Source organism: Rhynchophorus ferrugineus, unplaced genomic scaffold (assembly GCF_030347505.1).
Source record: "Rhynchophorus ferrugineus isolate W39M unplaced genomic scaffold, kcgeb_rfMv2 rfM9, whole genome shotgun sequence".
Classification (NCBI taxonomy): Eukaryota; Metazoa; Arthropoda; class Insecta; order Coleoptera; family Curculionidae; genus Rhynchophorus; species Rhynchophorus ferrugineus.
In genome coordinates, this window is record NW_027472588.1 from 24,086,447 (window position 1) to 24,112,811 (window position 26,365).

The 26,365-nt window shown below is 30.3% G+C and overlaps 1 protein-coding gene across 8 annotated transcripts in view; it reads left to right on the forward strand.

Annotated features, from left to right (window-relative positions):
- The window catches only part of Zasp52 (Z band alternatively spliced PDZ-motif protein 52), a 98,395-nt gene that overhangs the window by 36,274 nt on the left and 35,756 nt on the right, over window positions 1-26,365 (forward strand). For 4 of the 8 annotated variants that reach the window (XM_076413314.1, XM_076413316.1, XM_076413313.1 and 1 more), the window contains exons 2-4: window positions 12,311-12,462; window positions 18,576-18,750; window positions 22,637-22,770. In XM_076413314.1, the coding sequence (XP_076269429.1) occupies window positions 12,311-12,462; window positions 18,576-18,750; window positions 22,637-22,770 (461 nt within the window). Of the gene's footprint in view, window positions 1-4,659; window positions 4,851-12,310; window positions 12,463-18,575; window positions 18,751-22,636; window positions 22,771-26,365 lie in introns of those variants that run through there. The other 4 variants (XM_076413318.1, XM_076413320.1, XM_076413317.1 and 1 more) reach the window with 2 other exon arrangements.

Below are 26,365 nucleotides of genomic sequence, written 5' to 3' on the forward strand. Positions count from 1 at the left end.
TGATAAATAATTGATTTAATGTTGAAATTATATATAAGGAGGGAAACAAACATTGAACATTTTTCGAAATAACACGTTTCATTTAAAAAATTATTGAATAAAATGAAATAATAAAAATAATTTCTATATGCCTTCAGATCAAACACAGCCAATATAGTTAAAACCAAACGAAAAAGCCACCACAATATATAAAAGCAGTAAAATTTTCCTAAAAATCTCCAAATATTATCGCTACTATTCTTGATCCACAAACCTCATTAATGAATTGACTACCTTGAGTTTCCTATTCTTAACTTAAAACGAATAGATGATTGTAGTTTAAACCCGAAAGACATCTCAGTCAATATATCATTATTATTATAAAACAATAATTTATTTACCTATACTCTTAAATAATAATGCATTCCATTTTCCTTGTCATTAGATCATCAGGGTGTCATTGATAGTTTTATATTTTGATTATTTGATTCAGGTCTGTTTTGTTCAAAAATTTAATTATTTCAAAGTGTCAGTGTACGTTGTTACGTACGTCAGTGAATTTTACTTTCAAAAAATTCTAAATTTTCAAGATATTACACGACGTTCTTTATAGAAGAAATTGAGTATTTTTAATACCAAAAGGACTACACTAAAAACAATATAAAAAACATAATTACAAAAATATAAAACAATATAAAATTTAATAAGTAGTAAATATTACTACGGTAATATTGTATCATTACTATTGTTTTATAAACTCGAAAACCTAATTTTTACCGATAAAAAATCTCGAATTGTGCTTTTTTTGAGTTTTGGTTGGATTTAAATAAAAAAAAATTTCTCTGAAATACTGTTGACACTCTCTGTTTACAAAATTGTTTGGTTAGTGGGTCAATCAACAGTTAGTATAAAAAATCTTGTATCAATATTGCTAATTTATTATTTCCTGGGCATTCAATGAGCCAGTAATGGGATTGGCTTAGTATTAGTTATCTCTTTAAGCCAAGAAACATATCATTATTTACCGACATGATAAAGATAAATTGCGGAACGTACCTATGCATGTTACAAATAACTACAGTGAATTTTAAGGTTTTATTTAACATGATAAAAGGGCCAATGTTTTCAGTTTAATAAGTTAATTATTCATTAATTATTCAGTTCACTAAGTTAATTAGACATTTATGATTAAGTCGCAATGTTACTTCATACCATCTTTAATTCCAAGTATCTTCAAATGGTGCGGGAAATCTGCATTTGTGACCACCAGTGAACAATAGGACCACATTTAAGGTCCTGAAATGAATCTGGTACTAAAACTTTTCTTGGATTTTTATAGGATATTTTGTAGGATTTCTTGATGATTTGTATGATATGATAACGTATAATGCAGTATAACAGCGGAATCTCAACATAATAATTTTGCGCGAAATACACTGATTGTTCATATCCTATATTCTATGTAGTAGTAAAAGGAAAATGTATATATTAAATTTGTATATTCCTTTTGATTAAATAAGAGTACCTAATAACGTAGAATAATAAAAGTAAATGAGATTATGTTGCAATAAAAATAACTTCAAATGAACACTAAGTGTAATAAAGAAAATAAAAATGATAACCAAAATGACGCAATCTTAATAAATGACTACCATACGGTCAAAAAGAGAACTAAAATAAGGTGAATGGGCGAGATACAAGAAAATGAGTCATGTAAAAATGAGGCTTTTATCCGTCATTGGAATGTGGCTTCAACCAAAAGTAATATCGGTGTATTTTTTCCTTCTTGTTATTTTATTAGTAAACCGTTTTTTAAATTAAATTGGTATATTTCTTGGTATATATATTTTACTTGTATATTTCTTTGGCTTAGTGATGAGTAAATCCACGTCTAATTTAATGTAATATGCTGCAATATCGCAAAAAATGTGAAACTTGATTCCTTTATATGCGTTCTCTTTCTCTGGAGAGCTGTGAAATACATTAGAAACATTACTTTGCGAAAATAATTAGTTTTAGAATACCAGAGAGTATTAGCAGTGATTTTTAGTAAATTATTTTAGGGTATATTAGATTATTTGTGACAAGTTCCATACTTCGGTATTGATGTGGAATTAAACAAACTGCATATAAAGTTTTAATGAAATTATTTTTTATTACAAAAGCTCATGCATGACATATATATGGAATATACCTTTAAATATTCAATCGAGTAATTCAAAGTAATCTATCATTGGATTGAATCTAAGTGTTTATTACGCTTATCAAATTATCAATCGATTTAGCCTTAAACGCTGCCTACGGTCTTCTTCAATCTCATTAACTTGATTATTATATATTTTACATTTTATTGACAATGAAATAAATAAAGCTGAAGTTGAATGAAGTAGCCAAGTAAATACTGGTAATGATAATACTGGTGATGATACTGGTAATAAGTAATACTGTTGATAAAATAATATACTACGATAAAAAAAAGACTGTTGGATAAAATTAATATAGCACACTGAATTCTATAAACTACAACTGTTAGTCATTTCAAAAAGAACCTAACGTTTTATAACCTTTTTACAAAATAACTAAAACAAAAAAGTGTTTTTTTCGGACAAATTCTTAAATCAATTTATGGATAACATGTAACAGCCAAAACAATGTAAGTAATTGAACAACTGAACGTTAATCTGTTTATTTTCTCAATCATTTTGTAGCGTACACCAACTGTCTTCTGTATAGTAACTCACTTTTAACATGGAGCTTTTTTACTCAGTAGTAAGTAAGTCTTTCTGAAAGTAATATTCTGTAAGTAAGTCCAAGTGTCAACATTCGTCTATTTGCTGGTGATATAACTCTTCATCTTCTTAATCGAGCTTAAGATTTCCTATTAGAACAATGCAGAATTGTCTTGTCACATCACTCAAATTTATCTGTCGGCCATTTTTGTAGAACCAGGAGATTCTCCAGAACCAAAAGCAGTTAAAGATATTAATATTATTAAGTCTACAGAAAACTAGGCGATAATATTAAGTACGGATCTATAAATGTATTATCAGATCTCAACTATATTATGTCTGCTTCTTATATAATTCAGCATTTTCCACTTATTTACGAAGTATGAGACTAGGAGCTTTTAAATCTAGTCTAAGATGCAATGCCTTACGTTTATAGAAGCACTTAAATTTTGACTAGCTCACAAAGAAAGTATAAGAATCATTACTTGAACTGGAAAGAGATGTGAAGTCATAGTGAAGCAGTACCTGATATCATCCAGGATTAAATGTATTTCACATTTGAGCCGTCATGGAATTTGCCAACATAGTATGTATAGACATATAAAGGAATAGACAGTGAATAATGATAATTTAAATTAAATCAATAGAAACGGGTTTATTTCTGCTACATCCTTTTTAATTTCTTATTGCTATGTGCCCTTCATATTGCAAGATAATCGACAATTACGACTATGCTAAACACTAGTGTGTATTATTTAGACCCGTTATTTTTACGTTGAACGCTACGTAATCTGTGTACTCGAATCGAAATAAAAGTGGTAAAAATAATAATCGAATGTTGTGCCGCTGTCTAAACTGTGCCCTATTTTTAAAATTCCCAATCATATTTTCGTTAGTATTTGTAATTTTTCTCGCATTGGCGGACCGTTATATTTAGCAAAACGCCATGTGACGTAACAATAGTTTCGTCATATATTTTGGCATGGTCTGAACTGGATTACTCGATACTTTGCGCAAACACTTCATTCCTGCGGATATTGCCTTGTTGTGTGCTTATAAGTTATTAAACTTATTCCAGGTTATGAAATATTATATAGTATTTTTAATCTAAATTTAATATCCCTTGAAATCCTATTTAAACTACTGAATCAAATGAATTAAAAATTGAATATTGAATTAGTATCCTTTGATAATTCTATCAATTTTCATTGCTTTTCATAAACAACATTGTGTAAATAAACAGAATTGCCAATTTTGGGATTTCATAAATATACATGTAACAGAAAAGAGTGTAGCACCTAAGACTAATTAATTATTTTAAATAATTAATTTTATTTTTTATTTAATAAATTTTTTATTAATTAAATGCATCACTGAGATTAGTTAATTGATTATATCCACTTAAATTTTTTTTTCATTAATCTCTTAGAACGTCAACAATCTGCCCCTGGGCAATACGGATTATTAAATGATTTCCGTTATATATAATAACCATCCTGATATGTAAAAGATTACTTCAGTAAGTGATCTGCTGTACAACTTATAATCTAAATCTTATTGTAGATTCTATTCTAACTTATTTTAAAGTCTATTCTAACTTATTCTAAAGACTATTCTAATTTATTTTAGATATTATTAAATCTCACTCTATGTATCTATTAATCAGTTCGTATGGTAGTTTGCGTTTGAGCCTACGCACTTACTGTCATCCCACACATTTAACTGTTTGGCGAGTGCTTTGAGATGCACTAATAATCTTTCAGAGTACTTCTCACTAATACTTCGAAACACAGTCGTTATGGGTTCTAAGGGGATATCGCGCTGAATCAGTTTTGTCACGTCATATATGTTATATTGCGCGACTAATGCATTGGATATTTTAAGACACCGGTGTGGTATTTAGTGACGTCATGTGATGATTGATGTGTTTACATTTTAAGGGGGTTTCACTTATATTAGAATAATATTGGATCGGCAGTATTATCTCTGCAGTCGTTCTAATAAGTTCACACTTCTTTTCGTTAATATAAAGCAGTTATTAAAAGTTCAGTTTTAAATTCTACGTGTTCTATAATTAGTATACTTGAAGTATGAAACTTGAATGATGAAAAAGTGAGTTATAGCATAACGGAAACAAAACGGGTATGTGTATAGTTAAATGGTATAAAATGGACTAATATAAATGATATAATTAAAATATTTTACAAATAAATGATTAAAGTACATAAACAAAGGGACTAATATATAAGAAGTAACAAATACTGGCGATTTGTACACAATAGATCTATCGGAATATCTATATTAGGACTAAACTCTATCTCTCGAGCCGATTCTCTCTGAAACCATTTGGTTCAAACAGATCTGAGAGGTAAAAGCGTGATTGTTATTTATTAAATGATGTAAATCTTAGCGTAATCGAGTGAATCTTAGTTGAGCGTCACAGCGTGAGATCGGATTTTGGGAATTGTAGGGAAGGAGAAAAGCTTTTGTGCAAACCTTATTTGAGAGAGATTCCAACACCCAATGTCTTATGACTTAGGATCTGATGAAGAAGTGGCGTTAATCAGTGTGATATTATTGGTAGAAAGTAGCGAGGATACAGCGAACTCTTATGCGGTCAGAATGTTTATTTCTAAAAATTCTAATATATGAAGGGACTCATATAAGAATTATGTGTTAGTTATGCAGCAGGAGACCGTGGATGACTGACAAAGACTTAGCAACTAGGGAATAATAATATTTATCATCAAAAAATCACTGATGGTCGATAGAAGAAATATAGACATAGCATAGCATTCAGAGGAAATATAAGATAGAACCTTGTAAATCGCAATATGCTCAGCAGTTAGTATACAACCCTGTTCAACCCAACCCAAATTTACAGAAAAAGAACCTGTGTTCTTTTAATGAAAAATGCATTATCTATTTCTCTGCGGAACTTTGAGCTGTTGGTAGGTTTGTTTGTTGGTTGTTTGAGCTGTAGGCTTTTGCCCATAGTAAAGTTAGAGCAATTCTCTAGATATATACTTAACTGGTTGAATATAACTCCAAATATTTCTTAAATACCCATTTAAATATTAAAATCACTAATTAATCACAATAAAGAATGAAATAGTGGATTTTATTGAAGAGAATATTTAAGGAAATAAGAAGTTTCATTATGCATTAATTTGATCTGTTACTTTGTCTTCATGCAAATTTAATAAGATACTGATATAATACATAATTAATATACAGATATTATTAATAATGAATCATATAATTTAAGTTTTTTTGTAGAAAATAAGAATTTATTATTTATAATAGTCACTATAATAATAACATGGGAACAGTGCTTTTCACATAAACATATAATCTATTTATGAAAAATTTGCAAGACCCTTTATTTTATGTTTTCATTAAATTCTCTAAAATAATACTTGTATTTTTTATTAAAATTCAAAATCTCATAAAATATTTTGACATTCATATTCTATTCCAGTTTTCTACAAATTTTGTTTGGAATAACATTTTTTACGATATATTTCCATTTCTAAAATTTTTGTAATATTCAAAATATTGAGTAACAGTGGCGAGTATATCTGTAAATTATTTTCAAGTCTGGTTTATTACATTGAGTCATCACTACGAAAATAAAACGTCGCTCCTCTGGAAAACAAATCTATTAATTTGTTTTAAAATAATACCGAACATTTTAACGCTGATATTCGCTAATGCTATAAACAAAACACCCATTTCGTCTCAAAACTATCAACTATCTTTAGCACTACTTATTTGCTTCATGTAATGTGCGCATCAGGATATCCATTTTCTAGATCAAGATACAATTGTTTACTGTACATTTAATTCGAACGGTTTCAATGTTATCTTTCCGTCCTATCCTTTATTTAAAAATTTTAAATAACTTAAGTATATTATTTATTCAATATTTTTATAAAATATTTATATTGCCTTTATAATTAATTGAAATCGCAATAATTAAGCAAATCCACTTGAAAAACAAATTTATATATATATATATATATATATATATATATATATATATATATATATATATATATATATATAAAATTACTCTCTCTCTCTCTCTCTCTCTCTCTCTCTCTCTCTCTCTCTCTCTCTCTCTCTCTCTCTCTCTCTCTCTCTCTCTCTCTCCAGTTGTCCAGTACGTAGGTAACCATAATATGGAAAATCGGATCCTGATATAATTGTAATAAAAGGCCTTACGATGACCAATAATGACTTCTATGAAAATTCTACCATATTATCACATACTCGTAATATATTATATAGTTTCTTTATAAATACATATTTTACTTTTACATAATTAAACTAAAATAAATTACACTAATATAATTAATATATTAATAAAATAAATGCAAGGCGACAGGACGGCCCTGCTCAGGCATGGCCGTAATTTATGTTTGTGATTGTTTAATATTTATGATTAATTATTAATTATTTGCAATTAATTATCTCTTTTTCCAAAATCTACGTTGATAAAACGACACGTTTTTTTTAATCGGACAATCATTGGTTTATTTTTCAAGATCTTCATAAAAATAGAAATACTTCTTAGCTAAACCTCGAAATCGTTTCGATATTACAATTTGAAACTGGCGATATTAAATGTGACGTGTGAAGATTTCCTTCTTAAGTGTTTCCACTTTGAATTTTGTAGGAATTCTGCAACTTGTATACTTATTTCTATGATACAAGCCTATATGTTAAGGATCTATGATAATACTATTTTGGGTGTTAAATTCTTCACCTTTGAATTAGCTTCATTGACTAGGGCGTCGTTTTAAAATACGTAAACCAATTTAACACAAAAACAACAGTTTTAGAACATCTAATAACATATATCATTGATAGTTTCAGAAGTTACATCTGACAGAGATAATGCTAGCCAATTTAATAAGAACCTAAATCGACATCAATTATCATAACGAATTTAGTTACATATAAATAATAAAATGTATTAAGTGGACGCCAAACGAAGCTTTCTTTTCTCCTCCAACTTCTGCTTTAGGATTATAATCTCCGGACTGTCTTCATTTTTCACTGAAATTTCATTAATTGTTATCCTGCTTTGCTGCAACTGTTTGCTCTGCTCGATCAGAGCTTTCACGTTATCAATCATAATTCTGCGTTCTTTTTTCTGTTCCAAGATGTTCTTTCTCTTTTCTTCGAGCTCACGCACCATTTCGGTTTTCATTATAAGTAACCGTTCCTGGAGTTCAGCTATGGACATCTCACATAACAGGCCTAAGTTGGGAGTTTCAGTGGGATCAAACTCTTTGATATTAGTTGTAACCTGATGTAGTGTTTTAATTTCCCGAATTAGCTCGGTTTTTCGTTCTAGATCTTTTAGTTTTTCGTCGTAAGCTTGCTTCAGCATTTTTCGAGTTTCGTACTGCTGCAGCTTGACTAGTTGTTGTTTTTGTTCCAGAAGTTTCTTCTCGCTTTCTTTAGCTAAGTATTTAATATTGTTACTTTTCTCTACTAGAGCTTGTATTTTCTGTTTCTCTGCCTCCCGCCAACTTTCTAAATCTTCCACAAGTTTTACTCTTTCCTCCTTGAACTTCTCCATCTTCTCTTTATTTATTTCGATGCACTTTTTCTTTGCTAATATAGCTTCTTCGTGCGATAATAAACCTTTAAGGTGGTTTGCTTCGATTTTCTGCAGTTCATTTATTTCTTTCTGTTTTTTGGCTTCCTCTTCTAAACGCTCTAACATTTCTTTGCCGTATCCACCTTTTAACAAATTATTCAATTTTTCTACTTCTTCCTCTTGATGCTTTAAAATTCTGGATGCTTCCCTTAGTGTGGTGGTCAAGTTACCCTTTATATCCGTACTTTTGAATTTTGGAATCGGCCTGGATTTGAAGATTGTCTTCGGTAATTCTTCTCTATTCTTCAATACATATTTTGCTGATCTGCTTAATTTCTCATTTACCTTTTGTGCTTGTTGCAGTAATTTTTCTGCTTGCGCATGATTTTTTTCATGCATCATTTCAATATTTCTTTTAATCGCTTTTGCACTAACGTATGATTTATACGGGACTTTGAAAGCTTTGAATTTATACGGTCTCAGTGGTGTTGTAGCGGGAGGTGGTGGTACTTTCTTCGTGTGCATCTTAAGATTTTCAAATGGTTGTATAACGGTTGTATGGTTTTTCTTAACAGCATGTCTTTTCCGATATTCAGCGGCAATTTTTTGAAGACTTGGTATTCTGTTTAAAAGCGGGTATATAATATTCTCTAAAACATACTCATCTTCAAAATATTTACAAGCAATTTGGCATAGGTACAGATGTATATTTGAATCGGAAATGAATGCCAGGAGATTAGGCAAATAGAAACATTTTATTTGTTGAATATTGTCTACGAAAATATCGATTGAATCATCGTTTACCACAAATATGACAAAATATATTGTAACAATTACGTGACGTATATTAAGATTGGTTAATAAGTTTTCTTTCATAAATTCTTTTGCAATGCTGCTGAGAAAGTTTTCGTGTTTAGTTAATTTTAAAAAGTGGTCAGCATCGATATGAACTTGACTCGTTTCCTCAAGGTACTCCTTGGCAGATAATACTTTTATATTCTTGTAGTGGATGTAGAGTTTTATAAGATTTTTCACAGTATTTGTTTTTATAGACATAATTATTAGCTTGACAAAGTCATAGTTGACATTTATTTTTGATATGTTACATCAAAAAAATAAGGTGTGGCTTAGGAAAAAAACTCCAAATTGATGTGTCTTAATAGAGATAACATACTTTATAAGTTTAACCACTGAAGCTTTTTTTAAGGCAATTTTCTGTAAATTCAATTCATTGAGGGAACACGTCTTCGGTGGTATACAAGAACCAGCTCAATTCATGTTATTTTATCTCTAATATAATACTATTTACTGTACGTGTGTAAGTGAGTAAATGTTTTATGTGTGTTTGAGTGAAATTCTCACAGGATGGTTTAGATTCAGAATTCGACCTGGTAGGCGCTGGGGTTCCAAGATCTTTTAAATTTTTTTTGACGGAAAGTCAATATTCGAGGAAGACAAAGCCTATTGGGTCCTCTAGTATATTATAAAATTGCCTTATTTATGTAGTAGTAGATTAGATCATATGATAGTGCACCATGCATAATATTTGGTGTATATTAATTTTACAATATGCGATCCAATATTAGGCCCTTTTTATCAACTGTATCTATAATAATCACATCTAAAATATCAAAAGCTGACATATTTTTAACCAAATTTATGCTACAGAAGTCTACATTAGGTCTACTACAGATGTTTAATAGTATAGTTAATAATAGTTTATCAGCATATTTCTTTCAATTAGAAGGTAATTATAAAACTTCCCTTAAATTATATTCTGTAGGGTTTTTGTTTGTTTATATAAAGTTATTTAGCATCTATATCGGCTACAATGCTTGATTAAGCATTTTGAAAGAGGAAAATTGATCATCGTTTTAATCAAGTGTAGCGCTAAATTTAAACCCAAGGCAATATAATTAAACAAAACAATTTTACAATAAATTATACAATAAATAAATTAATCTAATTTTAAGTCTGCGATTTTGATATTGAAGCGGTCAGATTAGAATTCTGAAAACGAAATAAAAATGTACCTGTTGAACCAATCTTCATTGCCAAGGGTGAATTTAATAATACATATGAAATATAACAAGAATTGGAAATCATTGCGGGATATAACATAGTTTTATATATTATATATTTCTATAATGGTACTGATGTTATTGGTGTATGTAGTATTACTAAGATAATTGCTTACCTCTCTGTGGCTAAGAGATCAGTTTATTTCAAATCATTTTTTATTTGGAAAGTAACAATGCCACACTATGATTTGTTTATGTTTATTTTATTCGAATGTGTGCTTTGCAATATGTTTTGTTTTCTTCAACCGTGCTATGAGTGAGAAGGAAATGTACGTAATCCTTCTCGTACTAGTTTTGGGAAAGAAAACGAAAGGGATAATTTCTAGATTTTATTATGTTCCAAAGATTAGTTTCATTTTGAATGATATCAAATTACTTGTATATTTAATATATTTAATCTATTTACTTCCAAATATGTTTATCGTATTTTCTCAGTCAACCTTTATCAAATATTGAACTACTCAATAAATTATTATTAGTTGAAACTTCAATGATGTTTGAACATCCAAAAGGCCTGAACACTCGACAGGCGACAGACTTAGAAATTTGAAAAGCCAATAAAAAAGAGACCTAATAGTTCGCCAGATCATATAAATACAGTTAAAAGTAGTATAATATTTATCAATAAAAATGTTGTTCTTTATACCCTATTAACTTGACAATTGAAAAGTCCCCGGCCTGACACATATATGGCGCTACTAGAATTAAATCCATATGTTTTTCTAGTCTTTCTAGTTTGATAGCTGTCGGATCATTAGTTTGTGAATTATAGCATTTTGTGTGGAGCAACTTCCGTTATTGTGAAAAAAATATATAAAAAGGAATTTCGCGTGTTGATAAGATATTGCTTCTGAATTGGTATGATAAGTTTAGACGTGGTGAAATAAGCACCGAAGACGGTGAACGCCCAAAAGAGGTTGTTACTGACGAAAACATTGAAAAAATCCACAAAATTATTTTGAATGACCATAAATTGAAATTGAATGAAATAAATAGTAGACACTCTAAAGATATTAACTGAACATCTACATCATTTTATTCACTAATATTTGGCTATGAGAAAGCTCTGTGCAAAGTGGGTGCCGCGCGAGCTCACTTTTGACGAAAAACAACGACGATTTGATGATTCGGAGTAGTGTTTGAAGATGATCAAGCGTAATAAACCCGAGTTTTTGCGTCGATATGTGACAATGAATGAAACATGGCTCCATCATTTCAATTCGAAGTCCAATCGACAGTCGTCCGAATGGTCTGCACACGTTGAATCCGCTCCAAAGCGTGGGGAAATGCAACAGTCGGCTAGCAAGTATATGGCGTCTGTATTTTGGCATACGCATGGAATAATTTTCATTTACTACTTTGAAAAAGGAAGGACAACACCGACTATTACATAGCGTTATTGGACCGTTTGAATGACGAAATCGCCGAAAAACGGCCGCACATGAAGAAAAAGAAAGTGTTTCCTGCGGCTGTTTCCTGTTCTCGGATCTCAAAAGAATGCTCGCTGGGAAGAAATTTTCGTCGAATGAAGACGTGATCGCCGAAATTGAGGCCTATTTTGAAACAAAGGTCAAATCGTACTACAAAAATGGTATCGAAAAGTTGCAGGGTCGCTCTAATCAGTGTATCACTCTCGAAGGGAATTGTGTTGAATAAAAAAAAACTAATTTTGCCAAAAAAATGTGTTTTACTATGGTAGGCCGGGGACTTTTCTATTGACCTGTTAGATAACTGATTCATTTTTTAAAAGGATAAAAAACGAGTATTAGTCTCATTAGCTTTGATGGTACTTACTACTTTAATTAAACTAAATATTAAAAATGAAGCGTTATCAGCTTTAATATTGAAATTTTTACGCTATTTGAATAACGTCGATGATTCACTAAACAAGTATTTATCCTTTGCAGGTAAACGGTGGTTCTCCAGCTGAACGCGCAGGATTAGTGGCCGGCGATTCCGTCATCAAAATTAATAACATTGACGTCTACAATTTACTGCACAAAGAAGCCCAGGACGTGATTGTGAGGTCTGGCTCAAATTTCGACATGGTTATTCAAAGGTACGAGTTTGCACCGACGACGATGATACAATGCACTTAACGCGAAACCCAGATAAATCTTAACAATCCCATTCCGAGAATTAACTTACGTGCCAGATTTAGCGGCGCTTTGTGACTAACAGACAACAAAATATTTGATCCCCAAGCTTTCGAAATATATTATCTATGTTTGTGGAATTAATTGCGTTTATTATCTGTTATATTCGTAGTTACGCATATTGCAGAACAAGTTCGACGCCATTCTATGCTATTAATTTATAATATTAGGCGCTTGTATGTATTCTGGCCAGCTGTTGCAGGGGGTAAACATAGGGGGTAAAATAAAAATGATATTTAAATAAAACTATTTAGTATCTTAAATAAATAAAAATAAAGATCAAAATAAATGATATAGTAGCCCCATAATAAATAAAAAATAATTAAAGCAGATTCTAAGCATACGAGATCTTGATGCCGATGATCGGGTGAGAGTTTTGAAAACCAAATGAAAACGTAGCAAACGTAGCAAAAACTGAACAAGCAATTTTCACCAACAATAGCAAGCTTAAAATTGATACGAAATATAATAAGAATTAGTAATTATCACTGTTCATTATCACTTCTAATATCAGGTAATAATAAAATATGATGGTACTGACAGTTAGTATTACTGGCAGCTAACATTAATTCGGATCCGCTGCTGCTATCGACAAGTAATTTTATTGAAAATATAAATAACATATAATGACAATGACAGTCAATAGTAATGACGGAATAAATATGAATGGTTAACAGCGATCTTAGTCTATAGTAGACAAAAACAATGAAGGGATAATTATAACCAATAATAGACAATTGAATATGATTGTACAACAATTGATATTAATTATAAACATACTACGATGAAGTATGACATGTGCAACTTATTACGAAGAGAAGGTAACACGCGACGTACCAGTTTTTGTCCTAACTCTAATAATAATGGACATGTAATGAGGTCAAGGGAAGTAAACGCATAAAATCCTGCCACTAGAAGGCATCACTAGGGTAAGTCGAAGTTCTCAAATAAATAACTGACTCTAGACGGTGTGCACCCACTTCTCCTAATTCGGACCCTGCTGCCATCAAGGGTCGGTATTAACAATTTTAATTGCATTTATGTAGAAAAATTATTAATAATTCCCAACTATACATCAGTTACTTTGGAATCAGTTTCTAGCTTGTAAAATAGTTATAATTTAAACTTTATAGTTGCAACCACGAAATTATTTTATGTTTAATATACAGTAATTTAAAAATCAATTGAAAGATACGAATAAATAATAAGGTAGACGGAAATAAAATAGATAAAGATAAATGGTTAAATATCTAAATAAATAGAAAATAATAAATGGGATAAATAAAATGGAGTGAAATTTAAAAAAGTAAACTGGAATACTCTAAACAAACTTATTTGATGAAACTCTGACAGGCAACACAAAACACAGTAAAATCAATCAATAGAGTGAAAAGGTAGTGACGCTGAGTATTGCGTCTCCATAAATGAACTCTTTATGACGTTCTAACGTTCCTCCGGAATGTTAAGATATCACATCTGGCCATAACCAGAAGTCACAAAGTTCACAAAGAAGTATCAACAATGTCGCCGTTCACGTTATTTATTTGTGTTGCTGAGAATCTGCAAGGACCACAAATCCCACAATTTAAAAAATAGCGACAATTCCGTCTAGTTTACTTGGTATTATCATTTAAACCTTTTTAAAAATACACTATTTGCCTATAGTTAAAAAAGGTCTAAAATATAGAAATACTAGATAGAATCGTAAGTACCATATAAATAATCAACATATCAACTCTTAAAAATTCTTCTGTCATATATCAATTGTTGGTTTTGGTTTTAACATTTTAAAAGTAATGATTTTGAAGCCATTGAAAATTTGAAAGACAATGAATTGCAAGACTTACTGGACGACAACCCAGCACAAACTTTAGCTCAAGTGTAAAAGTTGATGAATCTGTTTCTGTACGTTTACATGCGAAAGAAAGATCCAAAAAGAGAGAAAATGGCTACCGTACGAATTGTCTCAAAATCACATTTCGAACCGTTTCAATATTACGGTTTCATTGCCTGCCAGATAAAAAAAGAATAGTTTTCTGTGGCGTATTGTGTATGCATCTATATCCACACCGAAGCAGAATGTTCATGGCCATAAAGGTTTGCTACCCTTATGGTGAGATCATCTAGGTGTAATATCTTACGAGCTGCTAAAACTGAATTAAAATGTTACTGCAGATGTCAAATATATATATTTATGTTATACAAATTGAACGATATATTGTTATTATTGCGAAAATTCCCAGTAATAGCGAGCAACTGACGTAATCTTATTGTATAACAACGCTCGGCTGTACGTTGCAAGTGTTGTGACGGATATCGTAAGAGTTGTGACCATTCCAGCTCAAATGGGAAGTTCTGAGTTCTTCAGCGTACCCACCAGACGTAGCATCAGCTGATCATCACTTATTCAGATCGATCGAAAAAGTACGAAAATTGATCGCTGCCATACAAGAACTACTAATATTTTGACGCGATTGATTGATGCTCGTATGCTAGTAATTGATATGATTATTTTCTCTTTCAGCATATCGGAAGTTCTGGTGAATTAGATCGTGTATCATTGATTAGTGCGAGCTATTTTCATATATAGTGGTTTTCCGGTTTTTGCAATATATGTTCACACGTTCTCATACTATATAATCACTTAGTCGTTCCATCATTTCAATGTTCGAGTTGAATCCAATCAAAAGTATTTTTATGCGTTTGGATCTTTAGCTATACTATATACTATCTATAGAAAAATCACCATTTTTGAAAATTTGTAACCACTCACGACATGTTTTTCATTAACAGTAGCATCACATAAGTATTTGAGTGCATCGAATGAGCCTCAGTTGAGGGATTCTTCGTATTGAGGCAGAAAATCAAAACTTGAAAGCAAGTGAGGATTTGTCCTATAGAGTAACATTTCTATAAGAGTAGATGTTCAATTTTCGTGATCTATTTATTTTGAGACCTGCTTACCGTTAAAATGGTTAAAATGAAAACTAATATTTTATTTGTCTGCTCTTTATTATGTTGAATTAACTGGTTCTTTATTAGCCTCTTGTAATTTTTCCATGTCTTAATAATTTGAGACTTAAAGAGCAAACTTTAATTTTTTTGTTATTAATATTTTATTATTTTTTGATATTGTTTAGATTTGTTGTACCTTATTGTACCTATTGTGGAGTTATTTAGTGTTATATTCAAAACGCTTAGGAAAAATTATTTTCGGTTTTTCATAAGAGATTACTTGAAAGCCACATATCTCTAGTAGGTAATAGTTCAATATCTCTAGTAGGTAACAGTGTCATTCGTTTACTCACTGAAAAGTTATTGCACTTTAAGCATGAAAATTCCAGGAATCAAAATTATGCGGTGTTCTAATTTCTATCGAGTATAAAACGGATTTGAAAAAATTACATTAATATAATACCAAATGAAGCTCGATAATTGGGTTATACATTAATTAACAGTGTGAAATATAATATCCTAATTTTCCATATGTTGATCTCCGCTGAAGCGAAATGATAGCTAATTTTTAAACAAAAAATTACAAGCGATGAAAAGCGGATTAGTGTTAAAATAGATTGAAAATAGTTCTCAAACTCCGTATTAAAGCCAAAGGAGGTGATGTGAATATTTTGCTGAATTGGAAATGAATTATTTATCATAAGCTTTGAACCTCTCCGTTGTCAACAACTGATATGATTGAAGACCTTTAAAATAATTATCTTTATTGACATCATTGAACTATACACTCATTTTTCACTCCTATACTCACATTTTCCTGTCGCGTTCATCTAACATGTGTCTTGGTTTCTGCAAAGCAAATGCTGTTAAGTTAGCTTCAAAAGAATTTTATGATAACCACTATGTCTAAAACAAATCTACAAATCACTAAAAAATAGCTTTGATAATATGAAAAAAAAAACTAAAAAATCGAAAATATTTTTCGTCAACTCAATATTTTAATTTTGTTTACTTGATAATACTTTTAAGAGTATACTCCTTATTTTTTATACATATACTTCTAATTCTACATACGAACAGTATTATGAAAAGCTAAACGCAAACCATTATTTTATTACTTTAAGGATTCGACGTAGTCTGTTGTTTAACATAAATCATACCTTTATCAGTAGTATGGGTGGATATTTTTTCTCTACGTCGCTTTGATGTTCGAACATTACCGTTTTATTTTAAAAACATGGCATTGAAACGTGAATTATTATAAAATCAGGTAAATTTTGAACTAGGGACTGGTCGTAATTTTTATTATAATTTTTTACAACCGATTTAACGACTCTGACTTGATAAACTATTTATTATTATTTATAATGATTATGTTATCTGAATTTATGTTTCTGTGAAATGCACAGCCAACTGTGATTGAAAAACAGAATTATTGATTTAATAAGCTGTCGCGAAGGTCAAGTGCATCACCAAATATTCTTTGCTCTATAGTTGCCTATTAACTCTTTGTTTGATGATAACTATTTTTCACCAAATAATTTTTTGAGCTGTGAGAAAATCCAGAAACCAGAGAGGACTAAGCATGATGGATAGGCTGGATGTTGAAACATTTCGTACTAGCAATGGCATCTTGAGCTGTGCATTATGCCCAAGTATATGGATTTTTGCTACCATTTAGTTCAGAAATTTGTGAATTTTTTGTTTAACGAGGTTGGACCTAACCTGTGTAGAAAACTTCAATAATTAGTTTATTATCTGGATTCTTAATAATGGTTGTATATTCAAAACTCATACTCATTGATAAGACAATTTTTCTTGCATTTTTATCGAATGCGTGCTTTTTGAAACGGAAAATACCTCGAAAATAAGAAAATAAGTTCGATGTGATTGGTAGTACCTTATAGGTTTTATTAAATATATTTTCGTCAAGTGATGATCTTTCAGAGCTATTTCCTGAATTTTTGCTACGATTTGTGAATCTTGTGATATAGCTTTTGAATGCTCTTTACGTGGATGATCTTCATTTTTGTCATATACTGACAGATCGAAAAGTTTCTGTTTTGGTCTTATAAAAAATGACATTAAAATTACTTTAGGTTTATACTTTTACTGTTAATAACTAGATGACTTTCCAAGCATAGGGTGAATGAATGGTTTCAATATTTTTGGTATAATTCAAGATAGATTACTTGGAAAATAGTGGTCATCAACTTTATGGGGATTATGGTTTCAATCTCATTATATTTATTCCAAAGTTACAGTGATTAGTATTTAAATCTACTTGTTAGTGTTTGGTTTTTAAGAAAACAATTGATATTATTTTTCAAATCAGTGTTTTTTCATAAAATTATATTATAAATTTGTGGAAAAATAATATCTTAAGTATTTTAGTGGACTATCTTTCATTACATTTTGCTATTTACTACCAAAAATTGATAAAGGCCGCCGAGATTCACAGACATTAGAGACATTGTTATGGAACCAAATTTTCATCATAATATATTTTTGTGTTAGTTTAATACGATTGGCTTAGGGGTTTTTTTTAGTGACTTAGTAAAAATCGAGAGAGATTGGATGGTTACTTTTTAAGCATTCACTCTACCTAATCCCTTTCGAATCCTATTTATTCCAGCTTTTGTGAAAATTCTCTGAAGATGAAAGCTGAGTTCAACAGTGACGGAATTACGGATTTGCTAGAAAAGTGGAATAAGGTTATCTATCAGCACATATATATGGTTAATTAGTGATTAACAGTTATTTCAATAAATCGCATTTAGTTACATAAAAGCCAAAATAAGATTTTTATCAATCCATTATTTTTTAAAACACACATTAATTTTAATTTAGCAGTAAAAATAATTATTTTGTGATAAAATACATACTATTTGGCATAGCAATGGTTTAAACTATAATCTGGATACTTCTCGGTAGTTGATTGCATGCCGCAGTGATGCCTCATTTTTGATAATTAACCAACGGGTCGGCCTTGATCTTCAACTTTTGACTATGTGCCCAAAAGATGATATAAAATGTTTATTTTTGGGTGTTAATGTTATAGAGGTGGATCGACGTGGAAGCCGTCCGTAACGCCAGCCGGATCAGTGCCTAAACCTTCTCCCGTCATCAGCAATTTCAGTCCCGTCACGAAAACCTCCTTGGCAGCAACCAAAGGGGAAAATATCGACGCTATTGGTACTGGTCATAATTTATCAGCAAAACCATTTAGTCCACAAGTAAGTATATTCTTCTTTATTTGTAAACATTCGCAGCATTCAGGACAATTTAATAACATAAGATAATAAACTATAAGATAATTGTTCTCTTTAGAATTATAAATGTTATTACATTGTATTGAAGTATTAAATGTTCGTTTAGGGCAATACTACATTACACACTACTACACAACCTCATTTTTCCTCACTTATATTACCTTTACTATGTCTATATCCGTTACAATATCTAAAAATTAAAAGCTATTATAGTTCATGATTAATGTGAAAATAATGTCTACTGTAAATATCTAAATAATTTTTAATTATATTGAATTAGTACAGTACACCAATTATATACCAGTTTAATAATTATTTAAACAGAAAATATAATACATAAATTATGAATGAATATTAGCAAGTTTCTTTAATTTAAAATTGATAAAATATTATGGTAAATAAACACTTACAAAATGTTGGGGCGACAACAATATACATAGAGAAAACACAGTAAATTGATTTTTCATTTATTACGTTCATTTTATTCGGTATTAAAGTATTAAGTTCGTATGATATTATAGACTTTAAATGCATAACTCTATTTTATTGTAAATATTTTAACCTTCTGAGCATTAAAATATATAATTTCATTTGTAATTAACAGTAATTAATTGGTTAACTAACACCCAAGTGTGGTAAATAACTTTACATATATAATTTTAAATAGCCATACTTTAATAATTAGTAATTAAAATGTTTATATAGTCGAGTAGTCTAATTGTGACGCTCTGGTTTATAATTACGGATCTAATTATAAGTGCCATATTTATGGCTATAAAGTCTTAAGAGTGTATATGATAGTATCAGCAAAATGTAGTAGATTATGAGTTGCTAGAGCCAAATGAAACTGTTACTGTAGATGGCTGTCGACGTATTTGAGTATGTTTTGTGAAAAGATTTAGGAAATAAAAATTATTAATATACTTGAAAAAACTAATTTATTTAATACTGTTACTGTTTAATAAAGCGGCTAGTTGAACGGCGATCTAAAGTGACGCTGACGATAAAACAGACCAACTCGTCTCACTCGTTCAATATTCAGGTAGTCAAAAAAATACAGATGGCCCAATGGTGTGGATCGTATTATATGACGCCTCCCTCCTAATGAAGCGGCTACGGGATGTACGTGACCGTTATTTCGTCTGGACAGCTTATAGTTATAGCTTAAAGTATGCCTCTGTGAAATTGTTTCCCAGCTTTTCTCCAATGGTTTAGAAATAAGATAACTCATCTACTGCAATCCAGATTTGGTGGCCGTTTACAGCGAATTGCAAGCTTCTTTTCAAATTCCTATAAACTATGTTCACAGTAATTTAAAAGCTAGAACGTTTCTTACTTGAAATAGTTTATGGCTAGTAGTCGTTGAGCACCTTCAACTCACCTTTTGTGACCTTATAGCGATACTTTTGCCAGAACACGGTTTAACTAAGTGAAGAAACGGTTCGAGTAACTACGGAACGATTACCAATAAAGTGTTAACCTGCCATTCTTTCTTGATAACTAATTTGATTCCGGTAAATTTAATTAATTCAAAAGAGCAACAGCCTTATAATCTCCTCGGAATCATACCGATTGCTACAGTTTTATTTTGTGGAAGGACTTAGCAATTCATCAAAATACATGCAAGCATATAAAATGTGAGAACAAATATTAAGGATTTTGTACAAAAAATATTTTTGTTTCCTTGTTTTTCTTCTATTTATATTTTAAGAAAAAATCTGCACAACAGACAAATCGAATGTGTTTAGAAGCATATTCAATGAAAATCCATTAAAAAGTGAAATCCAAAAGGCTTTCAGAAGGATAATAAAGTTGAATTTTAAATCTGAGGCAAAAACTATTGTAGAAGAATGACTAAGGGTGAACAATCCGAATTGACAATTCAAACCCGAATAAATAACCTGGGAGTTCACTATAAATTGAAATTAATAGAACGAATAGAAATTAAGTATGAGGAAAACAAAGACAAATTTACATGTAGATATGTTTGCCATCATTCATTTAGCATTATATCATTTTGCACTCTCATGGGTGGTGAAATGTAGCCAACGGTGGACCGTCTTTGGCATTAAAGCTGCCGACTGGAAAGTAACCAACTTAGAGACTATCTCAGAACATGTCTTGTCTTACCCATACTGGAGACCGAGACGATTTTTTGTAGTCCAATTTTACATTGTCGTAGTTAGATTCGAATCTGCGATTACTGCAGCAGCGTTTTGTGGCCTTAACCAGTATAGGATCCTTTAGATCACTTATTTTTAATTTTATAAATGTTTTTTACTAATGACAATTGCTTCTTATCGTTATTACATTAAATAATTTCTCTTTAATACCTTTTCCTATAATTTCTAATTAGCAATAAAACTAATCTGTAATGACTTGAAACATGTTAACTAATTAAAAAACAAAACTAATGAAGATCACAACGCGTGAGAAACAACTGATTAATTCAATTAATCCAATATGTGATAAATCACTTAAAAATTCCTGGCAATCTTTTTAAGGCTCATTTGAACTTTTCCTTTGTTGAATTTAGGTTAAGTAATAGGTGATGTTCTAGATTAATTGGCAATTTAACACAATCGCTTGCAACAATTAAACGAACGATGTTGTTGACAGTGCTACGAGGACATACCAATTAGACTAATCTAAAAACACTATATTTACATTAATTAATATATACTAAATAATATTACTCTATTGTGTTATTACTAATTTTTATTTTTCAAGAATTTATTGATAAAAATAACGGTTAATATGATAACAATGAATTCGCTGATGAATTGTTTAATTCAAATATCACTGAATTTCTGTTCCGAATGTTCTGAATTTCCGTTCCACAACTCCGAATTTACGAAAAACTTCTTATAAATTCGACTTAATTCAACTTTGTAACACAATTTTGGTGCTCCTCTAATTTCTATGCCTTATTTCGAATGTTGTAACAATTTATTTTAAAAATGTTCATTTTTAGTTTGTATTTCTTTGTAGTATCAGATGGGATGTCTGACCGCAATGGATTGATAAGAGAATATAAAAAAATAGTTGCAAAATAGACTGGCAGTTTTGTATAAACATATTGAAGCACGTTATAGATCCTCTACGTATATATTGTTATTTCAGCAAAAATATATCTATAAATATGTATGTAGATATGTGAATATAGTTGTAAAAATTAACTATCGAATACAACATTTACGCAGATTTAATTATAACAAATATATGGTGTTTATATCCAATTGTCATCCAGTTTTTTCATCTTAGGAATTGAGGATAACACTTAGTTACGTTGTTTCATAATAATTTCCTATATTTCCTATCATTATCTATTCCAAGATCATAATATAAGGTACCTGTATGGATAAAAATGTATACTATACTATGTATACATTGTTCTAGAAACTATAATGTTAACTTTTTCATCATAATTCCTTTTTTTCCTTTTTTTCGGTCCCTCAGCTTGATTATTTATAGAAGTTGATTGTCAGTTGACTATTATTTCAGTTTCGTATCAATAAACTAACTGTTTTATTACGTGGAATATCCGTCAATCTTCCAAGGTTGGTGTGAATTAGATGTACATAAATTAAACTGACCTTCCTCAAACCTCTCGCAAGTTATGACTCATAAATTCGACTTAACGAAATTAAGATAAAAACATATATCGAGAATTTCTTAAGAGAGCGTAAAACTTAAACTTGACATAACATTTCATGAAAATAGCGAAAACGACAACGTTATGAAATATTGCCAATATATTTTAAGATTTAACGATGCTAATTATAAACAGTCGCTTATTTAACTTTTGTAATCTATTGATAGTCGTGTTTTAACCGGGAATTATTTCTAGGTTAATGGTACAGTCAATGGTAACAACAAACTCATAAATAAACAGTACAATTCACCAATCAAGCTATATTCGGAAGACGCGATAGCTGAAACTTTATCTGCCCAAACTGAAGTACTTTCCACTGGTGCTCTAGGGTAAGTATTTATAAAAGATATTACTTGATATAAGATGTTTAAGAACTATATAATAACATACCTAACATTCTTAACCTTCATAAAATGTATTTAATTATTAAAATTTGGTTCATAGCACACGCTTATTTATATATGCTGCAGTTACAACAATATCCAAAGCTCCTTATTTAAAGGAATATTTAACATCAATAAATAGTTTAGTGACAACGAACGGGCTAAAAGGCCAAAAAAGCTTTGAAGATAACATATTGCAAAAGTTGATGAGCCAACTGGTTCCAAATATGCGATGGGGGAATGCCAAAAGAGATGTTTAATCATACGAATTGACTGAAAACTGCATTCAGAACAAGACCTCGGCATCATTATTTGCCAGACAAGAAAATCATAGTTTACTATCACGTATTGTAACTGGCGATGAAAAGTGAATCTAGTACGAAATTCTTAACCTCAAAAAGTAATGGATTTCATCAGAGGAACAATTAAAGTCTGCACCGAAGAGGAATATATTATTGATATAATTTTCCGAATTTTCATGGAAACCTTTTCATTTTCAGAAAAGATATATTTATATGCCAGATTTGTGCCATAAAAATTCACTAAACTTTTTTTTTAATTCACATTAAAAACCATAATTAATTAATAATAAAAACAATGTTCTAAGCAAAAATACCAACATCACTATACTTTTATTATACTAAATGCTCTCAAATATCAAGGATGAACAATTAAAAGTTGATTTTAAAATGCAATTTTGCATTCTTCACTTCATCAAATAGTTTATTAAAAAATTTAGTTTTTTCAGTCAATGTGAGTTAATATAGAATCAATAACGAATTAATTAGTATCTAATTAATTAATTAACAGGCGAAATTTTTCATTGAGCTAAAAATAAAGTCTTGCCGGCTTGGTGCGCGGTGGTAAAGGCGATGGGACGGTCCTCCTACTGTTGCGATAGCCACGGGTTCGAATCCATGCTTGGGGCATGGTCATAAATTTATGTTTCTGATTGTTTAAAATTTGTAAATGTTCTAGGCAAGAGTGTAAAATCCGACAAGGAATATAATCCCAGTCACGCCAGTAACCAGGCTGAGCAAGACCGGATGTCTTCTGGGATGATTAAGTTGCTTATTTGAAAATAGTTTTTCCAAATTTGTTAAAAATTAATATTTATTTTTATTATATATCTTATTAATTACTGCAGGTTATGAGTGTGACTATAGTACGTGTTCACTAGAACAACTAGAACAACTACTATGTGTAAAAAATTGTTATAGTAAATTAACAGTCCATAAGACAAGTTTTAATATAGGATTTTAAATAAAACATTTTGTCGGTCGTAACTTCTGGTGAATAGAAAATATTTTTGCGCACAAACAAAAACATCCTCTGCAATTATGTAACATCTAGCGAGGAAACCGAAATATTTTTAGGAACTTTTCCGATTGAGTAGTATTAAGCTGGTAGGTGGGATTCTCGGTGAAAATTTCAGAAAAAACAATTGCTGCGTTATCTTTGGCAAGAGTCCAATGCTTAAAAACAGACAAACCTTCTCTCAACGTTCAATTTGAATTGGGAATTGATTTATACGACGATTGCTTAAAAATTAACTGACTTACAGTAGAATTAATAGATTTACCTTGACTCCATTTGTTAATAAAATTTTGCTTATGGTTTTAGAAATGTGATTCCTAGACTTGTATATTTCTCGCAACAAAAAAACTATTTTTGAAGGAATATTTTATTTTGACGTGGTACAGCTTTGGATTGTTTTTACGATATCTATATTGATTTTAATTAATTTATGTTTATTCTCAATTAAAGTACTTCTATAAATATATCCTCTTAATTAAATGTATGTGTTATTGCAAATAGTGCAATTGTGTAATTTAAATATGTATTTCTATTTTATTAGTCATATATATATATATATATATATATATATATATATATATATATATATATAATAATTATAATAGTAATTAATAATAATAATTATATATAATTTTTATATATAATTTGTAATATGTTAAAGGGTTTTGAACAAAAAAAACTATTAATTTACTTGAAAACTGATTTATTCAAGAAAAGAAGAGGCAACTTGTGGGACGGCGATACAAAGCGACACTGAGAGTAAAAACAAACCTATCCTTATTATTCGTTCAACAGTCAGGTAGTTAAAAAAACAGAAGACCGGATAGTCTAGGCCGTATTACTTGACATATTTACTTTCATGTGACATTATATCTGACATTTCGTCTGACTGACACTCGTCACATCTCCTAATCTAATATAAACAGATTTTTTTTGTAGAAATTTTTCGATTTCTTTTGGAGAACCAGTGTCGTATTGCTCGAGCAGTATAACATATATATGTAACAAGGGTTCTACCCGATAAGTATCAGAAGTTGTAGATTTTAAAGTGAAATAAAACAACCTTTGTGTGGTGTATTAAAGAACATTTGTTTTTATTAATGTTTATGTGAATAAGAAATACACTGGGGTTTCTTATGGTGTAATGGATCTATGAGATCCAACTTTTAATAAATCTACTGGGCTATGTGTGATATTAGAGGCATTTTGAATAGTAATTGTTATTATATAGAACAAAGTAATAATTATTTCCATAGATGTTCAACTTGTGCAGAGAACAACATAGAAGGAGAAGTTTAGTTGGGACGATTTCTGCAGTAAAAATCATACGGTTCGACAGTATTTTCTTGTGATTCAAATTATCGTTTTAAGTCACCTTTGATAGAGATCACGTCCAAGAAACGTCCTGTCATAGTGACATTCTGCTTCCTAGTTCAAGTAACTTGAAATGGAATTTTGATATCAGTAACTGAGTGATAAATAACTGGTTAAACGGATGCCGTCAAAACTTCAGGGTCTCCACCAAACTATCAACCGCGAATCATCCTAACCTGTATTTAACTTCCTGTATAAAACCATAATTCCTTTAGTATTATTCAGCCTTTCTCTTGGGCTATGAATCACAGATTACGGTAACATTTTTCCTTTGGTTTAATATAATCTTAGCTAGCAAGAGAGCTGAATCGTCATTGTGTTATTAAAAACTGAAATGGAAAAGTTAAAGGCAGGTTCATTTACTCGAAAGCTCATGGCATCAATTTTGAGACTGACCTTAAACCCACCCACTTTTTCATTCAGGAAGTTCAAACAGGAACACTATTTAAGGGTTATGAGAGCTTTAGTAGTTGTAGGTTAAAATTAAGTAAACCACATGACAAAGACGTGTTGTTTCATCAAGTTATCACGTTGGCCAAAATAAATAAATTAAAATTTTTCCCACATCGTATATTTGCAAAGAGACATTATTCCAAATTGTTCGAATACGCCTAGGCATTAACAGAACTTATTATGGTTCTCTTTTTCAGATATTTTGGATGGATCAGCGATATCTGTTGGTGAAAATTCAAAGTATTAATGTAAAAAACTCTCAAACAAACTGAATTAACGATTAGATTTGAGGAATTTGGCATTTCTCTATATAAATTAATAACTTTCCATTAAGTATTATTAAGTTATTCAGTGTATATAGGCGCTAATAATTGAACGCTTTAACTTTTTTGTTATT